The 1,348-nt window shown below is 35.6% G+C and overlaps 1 protein-coding gene across 1 annotated transcript; it reads right to left on the minus strand.

The window, feature by feature from the left end:
* Positions 1-129: 129 nt before the first annotated feature.
* LOC112095123 (F-box/kelch-repeat protein At3g23880-like) lies at positions 130-735 on the minus strand (the record flags this gene model as incomplete). Its single annotated transcript, XM_024176801.1, has 1 exon — positions 130-735. A coding segment is annotated over exon 1 (606 nt), but the record flags the coding sequence as incomplete, so codon positions are not given.
* Positions 736-1,348: the final 613 nt, after the last annotated feature.

The raw sequence follows: 1,348 nt of genomic DNA on the forward strand, positions 1-1,348 counted from the left end.
ACCCTCGGTAGAAGATGTCATCCAATAAAACACTCCCCTGCAGTATGTATGACTGTAGAGTGATCGTGATGAAAAACCATGTATAGGCATCTCAATCGTTCGCCAAATACCAGAACCAAGGGTGGTTACCTCAGCCAGACAAGTTTGTCTTTTTGGTCCATCAATATCATCAATGAAATCTAAAATACTAACAACCTTGTATTCGTTAGTTCTCGAATCATAGCCAAATCCTTTTCCTTTGCTCAAATCAGTATCAAATCCGATTCCTAAGCTTGCACTACCTGATGTCACAAGCAGATACTCACGCAATGCCGGATTGCACAGCAGCATGTCCCCCTTAGAACCATCAAGGCAGATTATGCCATTACAATGATAATACTCAGGAAAGGCAAACCTCTCACCATTCAAAAAATTCGATAAATTCAAAAACTCGGCGTCAAACTTTATGGTTTCTTTTTCACCATCATCACACTCAGTGTACGTACTAAGCAATGAGTACATATTCTTAAAGTAGGAAAATCCATACAAATAAACAATGTGGCGTGTTCTAGAAGTTATGTCTTTGTTGGTGTTGTGAAGGTGCTTTGCCACAAATTCTGGATCTTTGATACAACCATTGATAAGGGAACACCAAGACTTACTCACGCACTTGAATCGCATCAAAGACTTGGGAGGCAGCCACAGCATAATTTGTTCCACAATCTCTACCGGTAGATAGCAAGAAAACCCCTCCATTTCTGCTTTACATAGAAAATAATGTCACTTTTCCATGGGTCTAAATGAAAAGTATTGAAAACAAATTCTTTTTAACCATCTATTTTCTCAAAGATAAAACCATGACTTGATAATCAAAAACCATTCTTAGGATTGCTTCCCTTAAGTTGCGGTCAAACTACATATCACTCATCCTAGAAATTGTAGATATTCTACTGAAATTGTAATTTTCCACATACAGAGCGAATTGTTTGTGTTAGAGAAAAGTACAAAAATTCAACACAATCTCTATGAAATGCTAAACCATTTATTTCCTCGATCCAAAGCCATTCCTAAACTTTCTCCCCTAGAAACTGAAATCAATATAACAAACAGTAGTAATAAAATTACAAGGGTAAAATTTTTCTTCCCATCTAAGAAATGACTGACAAAAAAAAATAATAGTAAAAAAAAATAAAAAATAATAAAAAATAAAATAAACTGGCCATATGTTCTAGGAGTCGAGACTAGAAATAGGTGTAAAGCCGTAAAGGGAACGACTTACATTAGTTGACACAGAGAAGTAACATTTAGAGGAAATCTGGTTAGAATGGGGATTTATTATTCTACAGTATTTTCCTCCCATAAAAAGTTT

Source organism: Morus notabilis, unplaced genomic scaffold, assembly GCF_000414095.1.
Source record: "Morus notabilis unplaced genomic scaffold, ASM41409v2 C11404482, whole genome shotgun sequence".
In the NCBI taxonomy this organism is placed as follows: domain Eukaryota; kingdom Viridiplantae; phylum Streptophyta; class Magnoliopsida; order Rosales; family Moraceae; genus Morus; species Morus notabilis.